We start from the raw sequence: 20,861 nt of genomic DNA, 5'->3' as shown, positions 1-20,861 counted from the left end.
CTGAGCTCTGAGCCCTGAGGAGGTCCCCTAGTGGAACTAAGGGAAGGCTTAAATTAACCACCTGGAAGGCCTAGGTTGGTTGGTTGGTTGTTCTCCTTGCTTGAAGAGGATTAAAATGGTGTCATGGTATAGTGTGTCCAACTGTGATTGATCATTGTAAGGGGCTGAAATTCTAGCTAGTCTGTCTAAAATATCTAATGAGTGGTCGCCAATAAATTATAAGCTTTAGCAAGAGTTAGACTTTTAAGCATTTATTAAGGAGAATAAGAATTTGGTGGAGAGAGGTCTAGATTCATCTATCTATTAAAGGGAGAGCGCATTTCTCCTGCTCCTCTCTTCATGAGAGTCCTAGTGAAAGAGAGCAAGAGTGCCAGCCTTGCCCCCTCTTCTGCCCACAAGCAAACATCACTTCCTGACGCCAAAGAAAAGCCACATGTCTTGCCCTCAGGCGCCTTCTCCTTATGGCAGAGCTTTCCTACAGTAAGTCTCCAGCAGGTGGCATCATTCCAATCGTCACATCATACCAATATGAGACACAAGGGCACAAATAGTCCATATGAACAGTTGGAGTGGAGATGTCTCTAAATTTGCACATCTCATGTTTCTTTTGAGTTACTGCAATTCTGCTTTGCTCATATTGCATAGGGACAACACAGCTGGAGGACCTAAAAATACTTTAAGGCAGTTATCTTCAAGGTAGAGCTCTTTTGGAGGTTTGGAGTATACTCACCTAGGTCCTTCTTTGCTGAATGGCCACTGGCAGTTTATTCTGATATCCCAGAAGTGGAAGGCACCCCACAGTAAGTAACTACAATCTCTAGAAGAATCTAGAGATGCCGCTAATTTGTGCAATAGATAAGAGCACTGGACCTGGAGTCAGGAAGACCTGAATTTAAATTCTGCCCCAAATCCTAGTTGTGTTATCCTGGGCAAGTGACTTAATTTCAACCTCAGTTTCCTCATCTGTAAATAGGGGATAATATTAGCACCTACCTGCCAGGGTTGTTGTGAGGGTAAAATGAGACATTTGCGAAATGCTTTACAAACCTTAAAATGTTATATAAATGTTAGCTGTCATTATTGTCACCAAAAGCATCACCAGAAATATTGCTGGTCTAAGTTCCCCTTCCTCTGCATTCACTGCTCATCCCATCATTTCAATAAGTGCTTTATGTTCCAATCCTGAGTAACTATGCCTATTATTCTTGTCTTGGCCTGCCTGGTAATTTTAGGTGCTTTATTACAACAAAATGAAACACTTGTACATCTGTTCTACAGGTAGCCAAAGGAAACTTACTTAGCTAGCATAGCAGAAGGATGTTCAACGAGGATAGGCATTGAAGTCATTCTCTGAGAGAAACTTGCTCAGATGGCTTCTGGAGCTCCTTCTGACCACTCTGTACTTAGGTAACTGGGAAGTGATGACCCTTTAGTTCCCTAAGCCAACCAAGTATAGATGGTTACAGCACCTTCTAAGGAAATACTAGGTTAACTTGCATGCAAGTAGAGCTTAGGATACTGCTCCTACTAGAGTTACCTTCTGCAGGAGGCTTTTCCTGATTCCCTCTCTCTGATCCCCCTCCCAATGCCCAGAAACCCAGCTGTTCTAACCTCTTCTCCAAGATTATCTTCCATGTACTTGGTATTTCTCTTGCTCTACCTGTTTATATGCATGTTTCCCCCACCCCCTTTTTGAATGTAAGCTTCTTGAGAGTAGAATCTATTTTTGCTTTGTCTTTGTATCCTTAGTGCTTAGCATATTATCTTGCATGTATTTTCTTTGTTTTATTGATTTATTTTTTTGGCTGGGCAATGAGGGTAAAGTGACTTGCCCAGGGTTACACAGCTAGTAAGTATCAAGTGTCTGAGGTTGGATTTGAACTCAGGTCCTCCCGAATCCAGGGCCAGTGCTTTATCCACTGTGCCATCTAGCTGCCCCCATCTTGCACATATTTTCAAAAAATGATTATTAATTTTTTGATGGCTTCATACTTCTGATAACACAGGCAGTGATATACCAATCAATTGTGAAACATGAAGTTTTTAGTCTGGACTCTTCCAGGCACAGATCCAAACTGGGGAGTGGATGGAGCTGCTTTAAAAAAAAGGCAGAAAGTAGAAATAGAGGAATAACCAGGCAGGAGAAGGGGATGTGACAAAGCTATAAATAACTTGTTGGATAAAGCAAGACTAAGCCAGAAAAAACAGGTTTAAAAAAATTGCTATTATACATAAAGGAGATCACATATAAGTTAAATGAACTATCTTAGAACTAACCAAAACCAAGCTTCCTGTCCAGTTTCACTTAAAACTAGAATTACAGGGGCAGCTAGGTGGCACAGTGGGTAGAGCACCGGCCTTGGATTCAGGAGTACCTGAGTTCAAATCTGACCTCAGACACTCGACACTTACTAGCTGTGTGACCCTGGGCAAGTCACTTAACCCCAATTGCCCCGCAAAAAAACCCCAAACAAACAAAACAAAACCTAGAATTACAGATGTTATAAAAACATTCTGTGATGTTCTAATATATTCAACATTGTTTATTATATTAGGAACCTCTCTGAAAAATCCCTGAAAAAACTCTGAAACTCTCTGGAAAAAACCCCTGTTGCTGCAGGATAACTCATAAATAAGTTGAATTGAGGATTTCTCTCACATTCCTTTCCTTACTTCTATATATACATTTTTTAAAAAAATTTATTTTTTTGCGGGGTAGTGAGGGTTAAGTGACCTTCCCAGGGTCCCACAGCTAGTAAGTGTCAAGTGTCTGAGACTGGATTTGAACTCTGATCCTCCTGAATCCAGGGCCTGTGCTTTTTCCACTGCGCCACCTAGCTGCCCCCTTCCCTTCTAACAAGGTTGTTTTTAGTGTTTTAACTCTGATTCCTTGTTATTTGGCACAGGAAGAAGAGGAGCATACCATCTTGAAGCTAGAGAAGGATCTTCGAACACAGATAGAAGAGTTGAAAAAACAGAAAGAAGAAAGGATACAGGAACAGAAACTACTTCAAGAACAAGATAAAAAATTGAGTGAGATTCTTTGTGTGTCACCATACAGCCTTGACAGTGATTCAGTACTCAGCCTAGAGGAGCTGAACCAGTTCAGAAATCACCTGGCAGCTCTGGTGAAAATGAAGGTAGAATTGGTTCTTGACACTCTCCCTCTCTGTGGTGTTTCACTTCTGGGGTGCCTTAGAACCTCTTTGCTTTTACAGGCAAGCCGATGGGAGGAATTTATCAGCACAAAGAAACAGATCCTACTCTCCATGGAAGATCTGGATCACACCCCAGAAACGGATTTTGAGAAAAATGTGGTATATATGGATGAAGAGACCTTTTGTTTGTCACTGGAGAATATGACAGCCCTAAAGAATCTGCTTTTGCAGGTATGCTGCTGCAAATTCAAGATATTAGTAACTTGATTATAGAACTTTGGAAGGTTGCTGTGGCTAGAGCCTTGAGAATTTTTGCTTTATTATTAGGTGTGGGTTTATGAGGTATGCCCAGTTGTTTCATGTTAACTGTAGAAACCTACAGTTTTCTTCCTTTTCCTTCCTTAAAGAAATGTAGCAAGCTTGTAACGAAGATAGTAACAATAATGATTCCCATCTCTGTAGTTCTTTAAGGTTTGCAAACTTATTTGCTCACAACAACTCTGAATACCCAGCAAATTGGCTGAGATGACAAAATATGGGAACAGTCAATGTTGGTGGAGCTGTGGGAAGATGGGCAAAAAAAAAAAAATTTGGTCTGTTTTGAAAAACAATTTAGAAAAAATAAAGTGACTAAAATGCTCATCATTTAATTCAGAGATCCTATTTCTTGGCATATACAACAAAGAGGTTAATGTTGTTTGTTTTTTTTTTTAAGGCTCCATATCTACCAGTTTATACATTGTAGAACTTTTTTTTTTTTTTTAGTGAGGCAATTGGAGTTAAGTGACTTGCCCAGGGTCACACAGCTAGTAAGTGTTAAGTGTCTGAGGCCGGATTTGAACTCAGGTACTCCTGACTCCAGGGCCGGTGCTCTATCCACTGCGCCATCTAGCTGCCCCCCCATTGTAGAACTTTTAAAAATAACTTTTAGGGGCAGCTAGATGGCGCAGTGGATAGAGCACCGGCCCTGGAGTCAGGAGTTCCATGAGTTCAAATCCGGCCTCAGACACTTAACACTTACTAGCTGTGTGACCCTGGGCAAGTCACTTAACTCCAATTGCCTCACTAAAACAAACAAACAAACAAACTTTTTATTTATTCTTAACATTCTTTTTTTTTTGAGGCAATTGGAGTTAAGTGACTTGCCTAGGGTCACACAGCTAGTAAGTGTCAAGTGTCTGCCCCTTTAACATTCATTTAAAAAAATTTCGAGTTTCAAATTCTCTCCCTCCCTTTCTTGCCCATTGAGAAAGGAAGCAATATGATATCAATTATACACATAAAGTCATATATACATACAAAACATTTCTACATTAACCATGTTAACAGAATTTTCTGTGGTATTAAAGAGCTAGAAATAAAGTAAATAGCCATTTGCTGGGGCATGACTAAACAAATTGTGGTTCAAAAACAATGGAATGTTACTACATTTTAAGACATGATGAATATAATAATTTTTTTTTTGGTGGGGCAATGAGGGTTAAGTGACTTGCCCAGGGTCACACAGCTAGTGTCAAGTGTCTGAGGCCAGACTTAAACTCAGGTTCTCCTGAATCCAAGGCCAGTACTTTATCCATTGTGCCACCTAGTTGCCCCCATTTAATAAAAATTTAAAGAATCATGGGAAGACATAAGAACCATTGATGCTGAGTGAAATAAGCAGAACCAGGAAAACCGTACACAATGACTACAATCATATAAGTAAAAAGAACAACAACAATACTGAATGCTAAGTAAGTATTATATGAGGTTCATTCTCTCTCCTCATCTTGCCAGCCTATTTCTTGACTTTTGACTCCTTCTTAAAGTGGGGCACTGCTCCTGGATGCACTGTCCTGAGCTTCAGGGGGTCCAAGGTGGTAAGATTTTTTTTTTGCACGGGGCAATGGGGGTTAAGTGACTTGCCCAGGGTCACACAGCTAGTATGTGTCAAGTGTCTGAGGCTGGATTTGAACTCAGGTACTCTTGAATCCAGGGCCGGTGCTTTATCCACTGCGCCACCTAGCTGCCCCCACAAGGTGGTAAGATTTAAGGAGAGTCATGTTCTCAGCTCACCTGGCCTGTAAGTAACCATAGACTGTTTGCTGTTCTGGTTCACTTTGGTTGCAAGCATGGGCGTGTCTGTACCCCTCCCCCACCTGGGACAGCCATCCAAGACTGTTTCCTGTATATGAGTCTAGGAAAAACATCAGAGTTCTACCTCAGTGACAGCAGAGACCCCTGTAATCTCCCCCCTGCCAACCGCTCTCACCAGACTGTGAGCTGGGTTAGCTGCAGCTGCCCTCTATTCAGAGGCTCTGGAAGTCTCTTTCTCTGGCGAGGCCTAGGGGTTGGGTTCCACTCCCACCACAATACAACAGACCTTCCCTGCTGCCCTTCTAAGCCATCCTTGGCTGGAAAATGATCTCACTCTGTTCTTTTGTGGGTTCTGCTGCTCCAGGAATTGTCTTATGATATTATTTGGAAGTTTTTGGTGTGAGTGTATTGGGAGCCCCAAGAGCTTACTGCCTTTCCTCTGCCATCTTGGCTCTACCCCACAAGTATTGTATGAGGTTTATTCTCAAAGAGGAGATGAGAAAATATATTTCCCTTCCTTTGTAGACGTGAGGGACTATGAATGTGGAGCATCACATCTCCTGCCAAACTGTTGATCGGATCATGGTATCATAGATCTAGAGGTGGAAAGCCATCTAGTTTAAGCCCTTCATTTTACAGATAAAAAACTCTGGCAGATCCATACCCCAAGTCACACAGGCAGTAAGTAGCAGAGTTGGGATTTCAGTCCTCTAACTTCAAGTTCAGCATGCTCTTTACCATACCTCTTTTCATTTTCCATTTTGTGCTTTATCCACTGCACTACCTAGCTGCCCCAGTTTATTCAGTTATATGAGCACCACTTTAATTTCCAGGTTCTTGCCATCACAAAAAGAGCTGCTATAATTGTTTTTGTACATTGAGGACCTTTTCATCTTTCTTTGTATTCTTTGACCTAGAAGTGATATCTCTAGGTCAATATTTTTGGACATAGTTCCAAATTGCTTTTCAGAATGCCTGAACCAATTCACAGCTACATCAGTGTACCTGCTTTCTTTTTTTTTTTCTTTTTTTTTTTTTTTTTAGTGAGGCAATTGGGGTTAAGTGACTTGCCTAGGGTCACACAGCTAGTAAGTGTTAAGTGTCTGAGGCCGGATTTGAACTCAGGTACTCCTGAATCCAGGGCCAGTGCTCTATCCACTGCGCCATCTAGCTACCCCAGTGTACCTGCTTTCTTGAAGTCTGTTACAATTTTATTTTCCTTTATGTTCTTGGCCAATCTGATAGGTAGGAGATATAACCTCAGTTGTTTTCAAAGGGTCATAGTCTTCAACTTGGAAAGGACATCAGAGACCATTGAATTCAAATCCCTCATTTTATAGATGAGGGGTGAATCTCCTCACAAGTAATTCTTCACATGCAACAGTACTCTACCACCCCTATTATCTTTTCTGTTTCCTTTGAGTAAAGTCTGCCTTTTATAGACATATTCCAATTATGAACCCAATCCTATAATTCTTAGTTATATCTGATATCAAATTTATCCCCATTGCATTAAGATACCTAGTTCAACTTATTATCCACATTTTGTGTATTAACATTTGAGGCTGTAGGTCATATTGCAAGCTCTCTTCTTGGATATTGCCTTCTGTGTAGTAATTGATCTACTCTGATGATATTATTCTATGTTGAACCTACTACTCTCTGTAGTATCTAGCTTATCAGATATCTGGGAGAAGTTTTCTCTCTTCTCTTCCATGTTCAGTGTAGACTGTGTATGTTGATCAGATGAAAAGACTCCACACAAATATATTTTTACTGACTCTTGTTAGGTGCATTGCATTTTTGGACAAGAGCTCATCAGTCCTTTCATTTAAGCTTTGGTCCAGAAATCCAAATTCTATTCTTAGACTTTTTAAATAGTTTGCTTCCAAAATTCATTTCTCTTCTAAAGCTTTTTTCAATTAGTAGCAATGGTGAAAATGTCCCAAGGTCTTTGTTTACTTGCACAGTGCTTCATAATCACTTCTACTCTTAATATGATTTGTCCTTACGTGAACTACTAGAAGAAGGCAGTGGTAATGCTAGTACCTTACATTTATATGGTCCCTTAAAATTTACAGAACATTTTACAAATCTCATGTGGAAACTGTGGCAGAAGTTAAGTGACTTCCCCAGAATCACACAACTAGTAAGTATCTGAGGTAGAATTTGAACCCAAATCTTTCTGATTCTAACACTTGAAGCATTGCCATAATGTTTCTATGTAGGATATTCAATATACCTCTGAATTATTCATGTCAGGTTGACACTACCCCCCCCCCCAGGCCGGTACTACCATTCTCTATTTCTTATTCCTCTGACTAGTACTGAAGAACCCTTCTCTTGGTGACACAACAGTTGTACAGCTTCTTGCTCTGTGGAAAGAGAATTGTATCTATGACATAGCTCAAAAAGATGAAGTCTTTTCTTTCCCTCCTGTGTCACAAGTTTCCATCCTTCAGCCTCCCTTTTTGCCTCTTCTTCTTTTTATTCTCTTTGGAAGCACTTCTTTTTATTCTTTTCAGGAATATCTCCTTTGCCTTGATACCTTGCAATATAAGCTCCTTGAGAAGAGGGATTGTTTTATTCTTTGGTTTTGAATTATTCCTCCCATCTAGTAGGTTCTCAGTAAGTGCTTGTTGACTAATTGGAGAGAGGTGTACCATGATCTCTTCTACACTATTCTCTAGGAAGAGGACCAACTTGCATTTTGTGCATATGTACTTGGCACAGATAGATGTCATTTTCTTCTGGTTATTACAAAATTGCCTTGTTCTTCAAATTTGTGGGAAGTGGTAGACTCAGTTGTCTTTTATTCTTTTTAACTAACTCATGGTGAATGATTGTTTGTTTCTACTCATTCATTACCTCTGGGCTCCTGAAAGAATTTTATAAGTAAGCTTCCCAGCTTTTTTCATCAGCTTGTTCAGCTGCCTTGGATCCTAGTTCATATTTCTGTCAAAACCCTAATGGAGACAGAAGCAGGACTGAGCTGTTGTCTAGGAATCCAACTACTAGTCAATTTTCACTTTCTAGATATTTCCAAACCATGTTGTCTGCACTCTGACATCCTCTTCAACCCCTTTCCACTGGAATGTTGTTTCTGCCCCTAGGATTTTGGCCTCCTATAGGTGAGCTTGTGCCATATATTGTGCAGAGTCATGGAATTATTAGGTCTCCATAGTACTTCCAGCTATTTCAAAACCATGTTGCCCACCTACCTTCCTTTTATGTGTCATCTTCCCACATAAGAATGTAAGCTCCTTGAAAGCAGTGACTATTGTGCTTGCTTGTATTTGTATGCCCAGTGCTTAGCACAGGGCCTTATGCATAGGAGGCATTTAACTTTTTTTCATTAATTCACTCTTTTTCAGGCTGATCAGATTTTGGACACCCAATCCTCTCCTGCTGTATTGATTGCTTCAACATCTTCAGCCATTTTTCTTTAAAAGGGGGTACTTTACTTTGACTGAGAACTCATTTTCTTTGTTGCAGCTAGAAATGGAGAAAGCTGAGAATGAAGTTGTGTGTGAAGGGCTCCGCTCTCGAATCAGGGAACTCTGGGAATGGTTACAAATATCTGTTCATGAGAGAGAAGCTCTGGCCACATTCATGACTGGGTCAAAGGCCAAGATCAGAAAAATGGTAAGAAAATATAATAGGTCAGAGATGGGCAACTTTTCTATCCTGGTATGTCAGGGTTCTGATTCTTTTCATTAGTGTGCCAGACATGGTAGAAAGAAAGGATTGCTAATTACTATCCAGCTTGTGACCTGTGAGACATCTTTTTGTACCATGGGAATGCAGTGCATTATCTTTGATGTGTATACCATAGATTGTCAACTCCCATAACAGAAGTTATTATGTTTTTCCATTACTGCTTACTACTGTATTTCTATGAGCCATGTCTCCTGACAAGAAGAAAATATATTTGAAAAGGAATTAAAAGTCAGATTATTTTTCTGGTTATCAGTTTAAATTGGTATTCTTGCACAGATGAGTTTGTAAGGCTGTTGGAAGTGAGCTGCAGTTTCTTCTCTAGAAATGATTTGCAGCATCTCTTCTAGAAATGACAGAAAGCTGTCATTGGCATTGGGCTAGACCATAAATCTGTCTCCATGGCTTCTTGGGTTTTGGTTACCATCCTTTGAAAAGTTATTTTAGAGCTTCCACATTGTGGCAGACTTAGGAAACCAATGGCCCTCTTTTATAGACTTATTCTTGGAAAACATCTTGCAATATGATTTGAGTCACTGAATATCTTGAATTATGAGCTAACTTTTTCTTGCCTTGCTGAAAACTTGGTAGATGATTAAGTGAAATCAAACTCTAAACTGCAGTTTGACTAAACAGAAGAAGCTTGGCATAAAACTAATAAGACTGTTCTAGAGAAAAAGGAGAGGCGCCTTTTGAACACTTCTCCCCTTTGCAGCTACAATCAGAAGTGGATCGATTGGAGGAGCTGAAGATTCATAACATGAAGAAAGTGATTGAAGCAACCAGAGTGGAGCTGGCTCTGTATTGGGAAAAGTGCTTCTACAGCCAGCAACAGAAAGAAACCTTTACCCATTACTATGACGGTTAGTACAGAGACTAGATCAACACAGTGTGGTGAGTAAAACTATATGTGGTCACCTTATTTCTGTCCCAGGTTTGGGGAAAATTAGCTGGGATTTCTAATATATTTGTTACTTATAAATTAGAAGCTTTAGCACCAGTTTGGGGGCATTAAACATTAATTTATTTATTTTTTTTGTGGGGCAATGAGGGTTAATGATTTGCCCAGGGTCACACAGCTAGTGTCATGTGTCTGAGGCTGGATTTGAACTCAGGTCATCCTGAAACCAGGGCCAGTGCTTTATCCACTGTGCCACCTAACTGCCCCCAAGCATTTATTAAAGCATACCAAATCCTAGTAAAGAGAGAACACTTGGCTCAGAAAGTTAAGAAGCCTTTCTGGCTACTATGAGCATGTCAGCGAGCCTGTCTGAGAGTGGAAGCTTCCTCCAGGTCAGGAGAGGTGGCCCTTCCACACTGCTCAAAGCTAATTGGCTAGCATCATCCAAATCTATTGGTTCACTGGATTTGAGGGTGGTCCGGAGCAGTATGAGCTGAGGTCAGAGTTCAGAGAACACGTCCCCTGAGGGCCAGGCCTTGAGGTAGGTGTGGTTTCAATCAAGTTAACTTCAAGTAAGTCAATCAGCAAAGTCAATCCAATCAATCTTATTATAATCCCCCAGCAGGGATAGTCCCAAAACCCATTATTTTCTGACAATAGACTTGCCTGCTTACTCTGTATTTCTATGAGCCATGTCTCCTGACAAGAAGAAAATACATTTGAAAAGGAAAAGATTATTTTTCTGGTTTATCAGTTTAAATTGGTATTCTTGCACAGATGAGTTTGTAAGGCTGTTGGAAGTGAGATGCAGTTTCTCCTCTAGAAATGATCTGCAGCATTTATTCTAGAAATGACAGAAAGCTGTCAGGAGTAGGAAACTTTTCCCTCTTGAATCTCTTAATATAGCTGACTACCTGGGCTGAGACTATTTTAGGACACACCCAAGCATCTATGCTTATCAAGTATCTGAATTCCTACTATACTTAATCCTGAGGTAGGGGATACAAAAGAAGTTTAGAAAACTTGGGCCCTATCCTTAAGGAGCTTATATTTTCATTGGAGAGAGAGAGTTGACATAAAATGAATATCAGGAAATAATCATACACAATAGAAGGTAGTATGTGATCATATAAAAAGTAATAATACAATTAAATGGTGGACAGAAAGTATCTGAGATGAAATGGCAGGGGAAAACTGGAAGTGGAAGGTAGCATTTGACCTGGGCCTTAAAAGATGGATAGTGTTTTGACAGAAAAGCCAGAACAGATATAGTATGAATAAAAGCGTGGCAGTTAGAATGAACATAGTACTATCTATTTAGGGGAGGAATGGGAAAACTAAGGCTGTACTTAGAACATCCATTATTTTTTATTTTTTATTTTTTTAGTGAGGCAATTGGGGTTAAGTGACTTGCCCAGGGTCACACAGCTAGTAAGTGTTAAGTGTCTGAGGCCGGATTTGAACTCAGGTACTCCTGACTCCAGGGCCGTGCTCTATCCACTGCGCCATCTAGCTGCCCCCAGGACATCCATTCTTAACCTTTGTGTTCTATATTCCTTTGGCAGTCTGAAGTTTATGGACCCCTAATAAAAAGCAGTGTTTTTAACTTCATAAAATAAAACACAAAAGATTACAAAGAGAATCAGTCAGTGTGTGTGTGTGTGTGTGTGTGTGTGTGTGTGTATGCGTGTATGTGCGTGTGTGCATGCATTTGAAACAAGTTTACAGGCTCCAGGTTAAAAATATTCTTTGCCCTAAAAGGATGAATTAAAGAGTATAGACTTTATTCTGTGGGTAGAGAACCATCAACAGCTTTTGAGTCAGACAGTGATTATTGTGTTGTATTAAGGTTAGTTTAGGGAAAGAGTGTCATGTGCCCTGTGCTAAGCACTTGAGATACAAAGAAAGACAGAAGAGCAGTCCTTTCCCTCAAAGAGCTTACATCTAATGGAAGAAACAACGTGCAAACAATTATGTACAAGCAAGATACAGGGCAAATTGGAGGTGATCTGAGGGAAGGCAATGGGATTAAGGGGAAAGACATTTGCAGAGGGTGGGATTTTAGTTAAGATGTGAAGGCTACTAGGAAAACCAAGAGGCAGAGAGGAAAAAGGAGAGAGAGAGCCAGTAACAATGCCTTGGGTGGAGCGAGGGAGGGTGTTGTGCTAGGAACAGCAAGGAGACCAGTGTCACGGGACCATTTGGCTACATGGAAGAGAATAAACAGTAATAAAACTGGAAAGGTGGGTGGGGCCAGGTTATGTAGGATTTTCGAAGTCAAACAGGTGCTATTCTATTTGATCCTGGTGGTGAAACGAACCACTGGTGTGACTTGATTGAATTTTATTGAAGAGGTGACAGAGACTTGCTCTTTAGGAAGATCATCTGGATAGGTGAATGGAGGATGGACTGGAGTGGGGAAGAGACTTGAGACAGGGAGACCAGAAGGCTATTGCAGTAGTCTAGGTGTGACATAATGAGGGCCTGCAGTAGGGTAGTAGCAGTGTCACAGGAGAGAAAGGGGTGTATATAAGAGATGTTGTGAAGGTATAATTGACAAGATTTGGCTACATGTAAAATATTGGGAGATGAGAGAATGAGGACTCATGGGCCTAGTAACTGGGAGGACATTGATGTCCTGTAATAGTAATATAGAAGTTTAGAAGAAGAGAGAGTTTGGGGGAACATGGGGAAGAAAAATAGTAAGTTCAGTTTTGGCCATGCTGAGTTTAAGATGTCTATGAGATTGTCAACAGACCGGAACCAACCTCTAACCTGTGAGTGGCTAGAACTGAACAGAGCAGGCTAGAGAGAGTCAGGAATCAAACAGAAATTTTATTTTCAAAGTGAGGAAAAATGGCTTGCAAACAAGGAAGAGCTATAGACACATGTGCCAGGCCCCCACCCTTAGTGGGGGGCCCTGAGGCAGTGTGGGGAGATCTTAATACTTATACTAGTGGCTGCCCAGTGAGCTGTAGTCCTGACAATGAGGAGTAAGAGCAAGACTGTGACAAGTTTGATTCACTGCAGGACTTTCTGAGTTTGTCTTGTGCTTGTCCAGCTCAGAGAACACCTGGTAAATTATGTGATTTTTAGGGGCAGCTAGGTGGCACAGTGGATGCAGCACCAGCCCTGGATTCAGGAGGACCTGAGTTCAAATCCGGCCTCAGACACTTAACACTTAATATCTGTGTGACCCTGGGCAAGTCAATTAACCCCAATTGCCTCACCAAAAAAAAAAAAAAATTATGTGCTTTTTCCTAGAGAGTGATCGCAAAGGATTGTTGTATTGCCAAGTTCAGGGTATAGCTTGGTTGCTGGGCCTTAACTCTGGAAAACGGGGTCTCCTGATTATTCTGTCAGAATATGTAGTTCAAGATGTCCAAAGTCGGAGATATGAGAATGGAAATTGAGAGAGGCTTTTAGAACTGGATAAATAGATGAAATTGAGAATCATTGGCATATAAATGATAATTAAATCCATGAGAATCGATGAGATCACCAAGTGAAAAAGAATAGAGGGAGAAGAGGGCCCAGAATAGACTTTGGGGGATACACACTGGTAGTGGGTACAAACTGGATGAAGATCCAACAATAAGAAGTGAAGATCAGTCAAACTGGTAGAAAGAGAACCAAGAGAGCAGTGTCATGAAAACCTGGAGAGAAGAGTATTTAGGAGAGGAGGATGGATTGACAGTGTCAAAGACTACAGAGAAGTCAAGAAGGATGAGAAAAGGCCATTAGCTTTGGCAATCAGAGATCAGAGGAGCAACTAGCTGGCGCACTGGACAAAGCGCCGGCCCTGGATTCAGGAGGACCCTGAGTTCAAATCCGGTCTCAGACACTTCACGTTTACTAGCTGTGTGACCCTGGGCAAGTCACTTAACCCTCATTGCCTACCCAAAAAAAAGAAAGGTCATAGGATTGTGATTGAATATTATTGAGCTGTTAGAAATGATGAGTAAGGGGCAGCTAGGTGGCGCAGTGGATAGAGCACCGGCCCTGGAGTCAGGAGTACCTGAGTTCAAATCTGGCCTCAGACACTTAACACTATCTGTGTGACCCTGGGCAAGTCACTTAACCCCAATTGCCTCACCAAAAAAAAAAAAAAAAAGAAAAGAAAGAAATGATGGAGTAGGATGCTTTCAGAAAAACTTGGATTTACAGAAATTGATACAAAGGTAAGTCAGCAAAACCAAGAGAACACTGTACACAGTAATGGCAATATTGTATGAATGAGCTATTCTCAGCAATATGGTGATCCAAGTCAGTTCTAAAAGACCTATAATAAAAAATGCTATCCACCTCCAGAGAAAGAACTAATGAAATCTGAATGCAGATCAAAGTACACTTTAAAAAAAAACTTTTCCTTTTGGTCTGTGTTTTCTTTCACAACATAACTAAAATGTAAATGTTCTGCATGACTGCACATGTATAACATATATATATATATATATATATACACATATACATATATAAAAATTGGGGGGGGGCAGGGCAATGGGGGTTAAGTGACTTGCCCAGGGTCACACAGCTAGTAAATGCACATGTATAACCTTTAACAAACTGTTTGCATTCTTAGTGAGCAATTTAGAATTCAAAATTTTTAAAAGTAAAGGTTAAAAATTGTTTTTTACAAAAAAAAAAACTGCGGAGTATAGATGCTGAATGAACCATACTATTTCTTTTGTTTTTGATGCTGTTGTTTTTTTCTATTTTGAGGTTTTTCATCATTGCTCTGATTTTTTTCTCTTATGACTAATGCAGAAATAGGATTAACGTTATTATGTATGTATGTATGTGTATATATATATATTATATATATATGTATATATATATATAATATATAAAACCTATATCAGATTACCTGCTTTCGGGGAGGGAGGGAGAAAAATCTGAAATTGTAAAGCTTGTATAAACAAAAGTTGAGAACTATCTTTACATGTAATGGAAAAAAATAAAATACTTTATTAATTAAAAAATTGTCTTTTACATGTAATTGGGGAAAAATGAAATATAAAAGCAAATAAATAAATTAATCATGGATAACTTTAGAGACAGTTAAATGATGAAGTAAGAAGCCAGAATGGAAAAAGCTAAGAGTAAGAGAAAATGAAAACAGTTTCCATAAGGAATTTTAGCCATAAGAGAGGAGACACATATATAGGTTAACAGCCAGCACAGAGAGATGGATCAAGTAAGAGTTTAAGGATGGAGGAGACATGGACATGCTTGTAGACATCAGGGAAGCACATATAGTAGACAGGGAGTAATGAAAGATTGGTGAGAAAGGACAATCTGCTGGAAAAGATGGGATGGAATGGATCGAGTGAGGCTTGTGATAAGAAAGAATGTAAGTGACTTTTATTATACTTGGAAAATTGGGGTATTTTGCTATATTGGTAACAGGAAAAACTAATAAGACCTAGGCTATTTAAATTTTGAGGAATTTTAAAATTTGACTCCATTATTATCCTTACACAGAGGACTACACAGAGATCTTGCTCCAGCTCCATGATGCAGAAATTGTGAAGTTGAAACAATATTATGAGATGAACAAAGAACTCTTTGAAGGCATTCAGAAGTGGGAAAAGTACTGGAGGCTTTTCTTGGAATTTGAGGTACATTTTTGAGGCAAAGGAGGTAGGGAAAGGCAAGAAAAGAGTATAATAAATTATCCTGGACACAGTTGTTTAAACCTCATCCCTTGATGCAACAAGATTTCTGAAACCTGGCTTTGTCTCCCAAGTCTCCCTATTACCACAGGCCATATTTTGCTGACTTCTCATAAACCTACTTAAAAATCAGATCTAGTTGGGAATACTTTGGATTCCTTTTCTGGCAGCTTAGTTGTTAGTGCAGGAAAGGCCAATCTTTCTGGCTCCTGGTGGGTATGATTTTATGTAGTTAAAGGACTTCAAAGAACTAAATCTTCCTTCAGTGCTTGGATTTATTGATTAAATAGTAGCTATATTTAAAACATTCTCAATTTACAGAAGCAAATGACTATAGTAACTTTGTGTTTGACAAGTGTAGAATTTTGGGGATAAGAATTCATTATTTGGTAAAAATTGTTGAAAAAGGTGGAAAGCAGTTTGGCTGAAATTGGGCATAGACCATTATCTTACACCATTTACCAAGATATTATAAGAAAACTTGAAGAACATGGAATATATTACCTATCAGACTTATGGATAGGTTAACAATTTATGAATAAATAAGAGAGCAGCATGAGGTGTAATCAAAATTATCCATTTTATATTAAAATAAAGATGTACAAATAAAACAAAAGTAGCCAAGATAAGGATAGATCATCGGCCCTGGAGTCAGGAGTACCTGAGTTCAAATCCAGCCTCAGACACATAACACTTACTAGCTGTGTGACCCTGAGCAAGTCACTTAACCCCAATTGCCTCACTAAAAAAAAAAAAAAAAAGCCAAGATAAGAAGGAAAGCAGCTAATTGAGGGGGGGAATTAAATTTCTCAGATAAAGGTCTCATCTCATATATAAAAAAGTTTGTCAAATCTATAAGAATGCAAGTCAGGGGGCAGCTAGGTGGCTCACTAGATTAAAGTACTGGCCCTGGATTCAGGAGGACCTGAGTTCAAATCTGGCCTCAGACACTTGACACTTACTCGCCGTGTGACCCTGGGCAAGTCACTTAACCCTCATTGCCCACACCAAAAAAAAAAGCAAGTCATTCCCTAATTTATAAACGGTCAAATGATATGAACAGTTTCCAATGAAATCAAAATAATTTATAGTCATAAGAAAAAAATGTTTGTTAGTATTGATTAGAGAAATGCAAATTAAAACAACCTTGAGAACATTTTACACTCAAAATGATTGAAGGGGAAAGTGACATGTTGGAGGGAACGTGGACAAATGGGGACACTAATTCCTTGTTGGTAGAACTGTGAACTGATCCAGCCATTTTGGAGAGCAATCTGGAATTATGCCCGAAGAATTATTAAGACACCTATACCCTTTGACCAAGCAATATCACCACTAGGTCTGTTTCCAAAGATTAGGGAAAAAAGGAAAAGAACCTATATGTTTTGTTTTGGTTTTGTTTTTCGTTTGTTTGTTTTTTTGCAGGGCAATGGGGGTTAAGCGACTTGCCCTGGGTCACATAGCTAGTAAGTGTCAAGTGTCTGAGGCCGGATTTGAACTCAGGTCCTCCTGGATCCAAGGCCGGTGCTTTATCCACTGTGCCACCTAGCTGCCCCTAGAACACATATGTTTTAAAATATTTATAGCAGCTCTCTTGATAGTGGCAAAGAACTGGAAATTGCATGGATGCCTGTCAATTGGGAAATGGCTGAACAAGTTGTAATATATAATTGTATACTGTGCTATAAGAAAGGATGAGCTTGATGATCTTAGAAAACCATGGATAGACTTGCATGAAATAATGAAGAATGAAATTAACAGAATCAAGTGGATGTTGTATACAATAATAACATTGCTTTAAGAACAACTTGGAATGAGTCATTTTGATAACATATCCAAATTAACTACACATGACCTATGAAAGAAGATACCTGCATCCAAAGAAAAAACTAATAAAGAGAAGTATGTATAGGATGATGTTACATACATATACATATTTGTGTCTAATGGTTGCCATGGGTGGGGGAGAGGAAAAAAAGAAATGTTACATGATAACTTTATATGTTAAAGGAATAGCAACTTGTACATAACAGGTTTGCAGTTTAATGTGCAGTCTTTTTTTCCTTTCTGCTATGTTATGGAAATTTTTGTTTTATTTCTTAAGTTGAGAATAAAATAACATTTAAAAAAATACAATAAAATGTATTGTCTCCACAGAGAAAAGCTTCAGATCCAAGCCGATTAATGAACCGTGGTGGAAATCTCTTGAAAGAAGAAAAGCAACGAGCCAAGCTCCAAAAAACACTCTCTAAGGTAGATACTGCTTTTTGGAGTGTTCCTTATGTTTTACACGCAAGATTCCTCATTTCAAAATCTATCTTTGATAAAAGAACCAGGAAAACATACACAAATGGATAGAACAACATCTTGAAGCCAGATACTGCTTAATGATAATGACCAAATTTGGCTTGGGAGAAGAGTTAAGAAAATGTCTCTTAACATTACTTTCTTCTTTGTAAAGGTGGGGGCTTTAGGTGTGGAACATATCATATATGCTCAGTATCAGTTGATGTTTTGGCGAATTGCTTTCTGCCTGCCCCCCTCCCCCCCCATTTTTGTTATAAAGGATAACTCATGGGGAAGTAAGAATGAGAGAGATACATTCAGGAAAAAGGTGATTTTTTAAAAAAAAGATACCAATACGGGCAGTTAGGTGGCGCAGTGGCTAAAGCACTGGCCCTGGATTCAGGAGGACCCGAGTTCAAATCCGGCCTCAGACACTTGACACTTACTAGCTGTGTGACCCTGGGCAAGTCACTTAATGCCCATTGCCTGCAAAAAAACAAAAAATAAACAAAAAAACCCAAAAAAAACCCCAAACCAAAAAAGATACCAATAAAGTAAGTGTCTTTTAAAATCCAACCTTTTGGGGCAGCTAGATGGCACAGTGGATAGAGCACCGGCCCTGGAGTCAGGAGTCCCTGAGTTCAAATCTGGCCTCAGACACTTAACATTTACTAGCTGTGTGACCCTGGGCAAATCACTTAACCCCAATTGCTTCACTAAAAAAAAAAAAATCCAACCTTTTAAATTTTTTGCCCAAGAAACAGGTCCTCATATTAATTTCTCTGAGCAGATAGAAAGAAGTTACTACATGATAGTTTTCTCAGGAAGGCCATCCTTACTAAAGTTGTTCCTTGGGTTCTGGTGAATACCATAGCATCAGGTACCATTAAAGTGGAAACATTTTAGAAGAAATGCCTGTGGTTTTTCTTTCCTCTATCATGTGTTTTCTAAGTAAACCAGGATTTTGTTTCTTTGTGATCAATTTGACAGGCATTCTCTGTCTTGCTGTCATCTTTGCTTAGAGTCACAAACATATTGAAATAGCACAATCAGCCTCTGAATGGAAGAAGTCATCCTTTGAGAATAGCAAGATTAATGGGATGTTGACAAGGTATTCTAGTAAGCTCTCTTTTTTTAAATGACCTTAGCTGGAAGAGGAGTTGAAAGCACAGATTGAAATGTGGGAAAAACAACATTCCAAGGCTTTTGTGGTGAATGGCCAAAAATTCATAGAATACGTGATGGAACAGTGGGAAATGTTTCATTTGAAGAAAGAGAAAGAAAAGGAGGAGCGAGTAAGTATTTCTGCTAAGTTGTATGGATGGTGAGAGAATATATATATATATATATAGAGAGAGAGAGAGTCCATGTCCATCCCTTGCTTTCCCTTTTGTGTGTGCAGTAAACTAGCCTTAAGACTGTCTTCCCACCCCCCTTTTGCTTTGCTGTTGGGCTTATCCTTTATAATTTTTATTCCTATAGCAACTAAAGAAGAACCATCAAACAGGAGCAGAGACGTTCTACAGCAGCAGTTCCAAAACACCCTCCAAGAAGCAAGAACTGGGGCCTAACACGTTAGGCAAAGCCTGCAAGGTAACAAAGCTTGACCTTGTTCAAAAGTCAGACTCCTAGTCACAGAAGAATCATTTGGGAAAAGATCCAAAATTGTACCTTGCTGCCTTGGAAACTTTAATCCAAGTTGGTTGAGTGAATACCATTAAAGCACAGCAGTTAACCCAACCAGTGCATACCCTCTGGTGGGAGTGGGACAAGGCCCTGCCTATGTGCTGATCATCTTAGTGAACCTCTACCTCACCATCATTAACCAGGGACTGCTCAATTGTCTATCTTATTTACTGCATTAAGCTTTTAGAGTATACTACGGCAAGAAGACAGGAATTTTCTAGAATTGTATTACAAACTTGGAAGGCAGGAAACAAGCATTTAGTAAGTATCTACCCTGTGCTAGTTACTATGTGCTTTTCACATATTATCTCATTTGTTCCTTGAACAATCCTGGGAGGGAAGAGTTGTTATTCCCATTTTACAATCGAGGAAATTGAGGTTTGAGTGACTGGCCCAGGGCCACACAGCTAATATCTGAAGCCGGATTTGAACTTGGGTCTCCCTGACTCCAGGCCCAGCTAAATTATAATCCAAATACAAAAGTGGATTAGGGGTCAAGCTAGCATGATAAATGAAGGAGCATAACTGCATGACCTTAAAGGCTCCTTCCATCTATAAATCTCCTGAGAAACCTGTAAGTCCCATCTAACATTTTTTACATCCCTAGTGTTAGGCCCTTCAGTGATGGGCATCTTTTGGTCAGGTTCAAGCCAGATACATTCATGCTATAGGATTTCCTGTTGCATAGTTGTTACTATTCCTCAGAGCCCTTATCCTGAGAAACCATATTTCTTTCTAGTTATTACAGTTTGGTTAAATATCCATTAACTTCTGCATAAGATTTGTCAGCAGGTCCCAACAGGAGGCTCAGCCCCAGAGAATGATAAATAGTTCTTTCCTTGTGCAATAAGGTTCCAGTGTTTTAGTCCTTATTGCCTTCCTGGGTACTAGCTCTTCACTAACAAGTACCTTCTGAACATGGGGAATTTTTTGTACCTTTTTATACAGCTTAGCATGTCCTAGGGTATAGCTATGTGCATCTGAGCTTTTTGTTATTGTACAAAGCAACTTACCTTGTTTTTATGATTTTTGCTGGCACAGGTAACTAAGATATGATCCATGACATCATTCCCTCTGCTTGCCACTTAGAAGACTGTACCCTGGGATTTGCCAGTGCAGCTGCTGTGCTGAAAGGGTGGGGCAAGGATGAAGACTTCACCGATCTTCCAGATTTCTGGGCTTTTCTAGAAATGTCTCCCTCACCCACCCCCAATTTGCTTTTTATTTCTCTTCCAACAGTAAACATCATCAGGGACTTCCAAGTTCGATGTCTTCAGTGCTCTCTCAGTTTTTGCTTCTTCATACCTCCTGGACATCATGACGCAGTTTTTATTTTTTTTTTAACAGTCTTTTGATCGAAAG

The 20,861-nt window shown here is 39.6% G+C and overlaps 1 protein-coding gene across 1 annotated transcript in view; it reads left to right on the top strand.

Annotated features, from left to right (window-relative positions):
- The window catches only part of LOC122744637 (protein regulator of cytokinesis 1-like), a 41,039-nt gene extending 20,370 nt beyond the window's left edge, over positions 1–20,669 (top strand). Inside the window, exons 4-12 of the mRNA XM_043990213.1 lie at positions 2,907–3,140; positions 3,219–3,389; positions 8,730–8,879; positions 9,667–9,814; positions 15,337–15,473; positions 17,685–17,780; positions 18,962–19,108; positions 19,296–19,406; positions 20,541–20,669. Of these exons, the coding sequence (XP_043846148.1) occupies positions 2,907–3,140; positions 3,219–3,389; positions 8,730–8,879; positions 9,667–9,814; positions 15,337–15,473; positions 17,685–17,780; positions 18,962–19,108; positions 19,296–19,406; positions 20,541–20,555 (1,209 nt within the window). The 3' untranslated portion in view covers positions 20,556–20,669. The remainder of the gene's footprint in view (positions 1–2,906; positions 3,141–3,218; positions 3,390–8,729; positions 8,880–9,666; positions 9,815–15,336; positions 15,474–17,684; positions 17,781–18,961; positions 19,109–19,295; positions 19,407–20,540) is intronic.
- The last annotated feature ends 192 nt before the right edge of the window (positions 20,670–20,861 follow it).

Source organism: Dromiciops gliroides, chromosome 2 (genome assembly GCF_019393635.1).
Source record: "Dromiciops gliroides isolate mDroGli1 chromosome 2, mDroGli1.pri, whole genome shotgun sequence".
NCBI classification, from domain to species: Eukaryota; Metazoa; Chordata; class Mammalia; order Microbiotheria; family Microbiotheriidae; genus Dromiciops; species Dromiciops gliroides.
Note: the sequence above shows the minus strand (reverse complement) of the source record. Positions and strands in the feature narration are given on the sequence as shown.